At 56.5% G+C, this 2903-nt stretch overlaps 2 protein-coding genes across 2 annotated transcripts; one reads left to right on the forward strand and one right to left on the reverse strand.

The window, feature by feature from the left end:
* Positions 1–18: 18 nt before the first annotated feature.
* Positions 19–1768, forward strand: PADG_07182 (uncharacterized protein; the record flags this gene model as incomplete). The annotated part of the gene is made up of 3 exons (XM_010764142.1): positions 19–525; positions 914–1526; positions 1755–1768. 3 exons carry the CDS (start codon positions 19–21, stop codon positions 1766–1768), a joined length of 1134 nt encoding a protein of 377 aa, XP_010762444.1.
* Positions 1769–1987: 219 nt separating this feature from the next.
* PADG_12255 (uncharacterized protein) lies at positions 1988–2829 on the reverse strand (the record flags this gene model as incomplete). Its single annotated transcript, XM_010764335.1, has 2 exons — positions 1988–2461; positions 2497–2829. 2 exons carry the CDS (start codon positions 2827–2829, stop codon positions 1988–1990), a joined length of 807 nt encoding a protein of 268 aa, XP_010762637.1.
* Positions 2830–2903: the final 74 nt, after the last annotated feature.

Consider the following 2903-nt stretch of genomic DNA (forward strand, 5'->3'; position numbering starts at 1 on the left):
AATCCCCATCCCGGCGCCATGCTGCACTCCTCCCCCCCCGGAACGACCCTCCGCAACGACTGCTGCCATCCACCGAACAGACCTCCCCCTCGCTCTGTCTGCACTCCCCATCTACCCGAACCCGAACCCGCGCCAGCTCCGGCTCCAGCTCCACATCCACATCCTCATCCTCATCCTCATCCTCATCCTCCTTCTACGACCACCCAGATATATACCCCCGCAAACCTCCATGGCAATGGCCCCTCGCATCTGCTCTCCACCTATCTCGCCCCGTCGCAACCTATCAAGGACGCCCGGTCAGGTCCCGGCTCCAGGACTACACTTCCACTCACCATCCCCCCGCTTGCCTCAATGGCGGGACATTCGAACCCCTCTTTGCAGAGGAACAGGAACGGCTGGAGCGCGGTTTATGAGGAGGATGTGGATGTGGATGTGGATGTGGATGTGGATGTGGATATGGCGGATGCGGATGATGTCGATGCGGGGGTCGCAGCGACGGACGGGGAGAATGCCTTTTTCATCCTGGTAAGATCAATACCTTGTTTTCTCTCTCTTTCTTTCTCATTTTTATTTTTCTCTATTTTTCTTTTCTTTTGGAGAAATACTTGGTTTTGGTTGTGGTTCAGTTTGAACCCGATGGTTACAACCGACGGTTGTTGCGGCGCGAGCATAGCTTCTTCGAAAATGGCCAATGACAAACACCACCACCACCACCAACAACCAACAACCAACAACCAACAACCAACAACCAACAACCAACAACCAACAACCAACAACCAACCAAAGCAATCCCCGCAGACGAGACAAGTGAAAAAGGCGGAAAACGAAAATGCATACAATCCTCCAGAACAAAACCCGTCTTCCAAAGAGGAACCTGAAGAAAGCCCTCCAACTGACAAAAAGACATATACAGCTCCGCCTCTCCTTCGTCGTCCCGCCCTTCTCCCTCTTCGCAGCCCTGTACACCCTGTTTACCCTGCTCTTCCTCCTCCTCACCTCCCCGCTCCGCCTCTGCCCACCAAACCGGGGCCCCTTTTTCAAACATCCCTTCTCAACACAGATATCCTCCCTCCTCCTCCCGCTCCTGCACTCCCACCAGCGCCTCATTGACCCGCATCGAATAGTCCCCTCGCACCCTCATCTCCATAGCGGTGGCCGCAGATATAAGAAGAGACATAGACACGATATCGATTACCGGCAAAAACCCGCAACGACGACGGATATGCACCACCCCCCCGGCCCATCCGCTTCTATCCCCTGCTTCTCACCACCACACCCACATCCACTGCAACAGCAACAACAAACACTGCCATCAATCCACTCTCACTCTCACTCTCACTTCCCAACCCTCCTCGTCCTCGTCCTCATCCACCTTCTCTCCCCCTTCCTTCTCGCCCCTTTGCTCTTGGCGACGTGGATCGCCTCCTTCTTCTGGGTCTTTGCGATGATCGTGGGCAACCCCGATGGTACCGAGAGGAGGGATGATGGGCGGGTGGCAGTGTTGGGGGTGAGGAATTGGTGGGCCGGTTGGCTTGGGAGGGGGGAGGAGAAGGAGAGATGGGGGGGGGGGGGGGGGGGGATGAGGGGGTTTGATTTTTGATTTTTGATTTTTGATATTTTTGGATTCTGATTTTGGGATATGTTTGGATTTGTGGGTTTGTTGGGTGGGTGTTACTTCTTTGGATGGGAGGGATGAGATTTGCATCGGGGTGGCTTGAAGTAGTTAGATTTCTTGTTGATACATGATACAACAGAGCTCGTTCAGTAAGCTTCTTCCCATTCGATCGTCTTCATATTCCAAAAGTAAAAGCATAAAAAAACAACAGCGTAAAAATAACAACTAAACCAAAAAGAACACCCCCCCCCCCCCGTCCCCAATCTCCCGCTTTTTTCTTTATTCCAAAAAACACAACCATTCATCTCAATTTTTTCGCCAGCGTACATAACAGCGGCGGGTTATCACCCTCACTCCCCGGAGCCAATCATTCTATCTCCTTCCACGCCCCGTCCTCTCCCGCCCCTTAGCCCGAACCCCCCCACCTCCAAGCCGCGCCCCCTTCCCAACTCCCCTCTTCGCAACCCTCCCACTCTCCCTCCTAACCTTCTCAACCCCCAACCCCCTCCTCCGACTGCCCGCCCCACCCCCTCCGCCACCACCACCCCCCTTCACCTCCCGCCCAACCGCCTTCGCAATCTCCACCCCATCCCCACCACCACCTTCATCATCATCGTCAACATCCATCTCATCCCCACCACCCCTCTTCCCCCCCCGCCCAACCTTCAGCCGACCCCGCTGGCCCCTCCTCACCGCATCCCGCCCGCTCACAGCAGCCAAATACGCATTGACCCCCGTGGCGCCTTCACTCTCTCCATCTCCACCGCCAGCGCCAGCCATCCCTACATCCCCATCCCCATCGAGCCCCAACAGCAGCTTCCCATCCGCATCGACGCGTGCAGCGCGCTTTCCGCGTCTTCGGCGCAAGGAAGCGCACGGACGGCTTCGTCGTCGAGATGCTTGCCAGCGCATCGCGGCCGGAGGAGATCGAGCGGGGTTGGATTCCGGCGAGGCTCTCGCGGAAGAATATTGTTGCGGTTTGCCCGGCGCCTGCCTGGGGGCCTTTTGTCGTTGTCGTTGTCGTTGGCTGTTGTTGTTGTTGTTGCCGCTTTGCGCTTGTGCTTGTGCTTGGTGCTTGGGCTTGTGCTTGTTTGCGATTCGCCCCCCGCGCCAGGCTTATGATGGGAACGACGCATGCATGTTGCCCTGCTTCGCCGACTTCGATTTTCGCTGGCGGAGCCGGAGTCGGTCGTTGCAAAGTCCGAGTCCGACATGTCGGAGCCGTAAACTGCTTTTGTCGAACTCGTTGGCGAAGGATTTGTCGCCCCGTTGGGGAGCTTCCCTGCTG

The sequence above is a fragment of the Paracoccidioides brasiliensis genome (assembly GCF_000150735.1).
Source record: "Paracoccidioides brasiliensis Pb18 unplaced genomic scaffold supercont2.10, whole genome shotgun sequence".
Classification (NCBI taxonomy): Eukaryota; Fungi; Ascomycota; class Eurotiomycetes; order Onygenales; family Ajellomycetaceae; genus Paracoccidioides; species Paracoccidioides brasiliensis.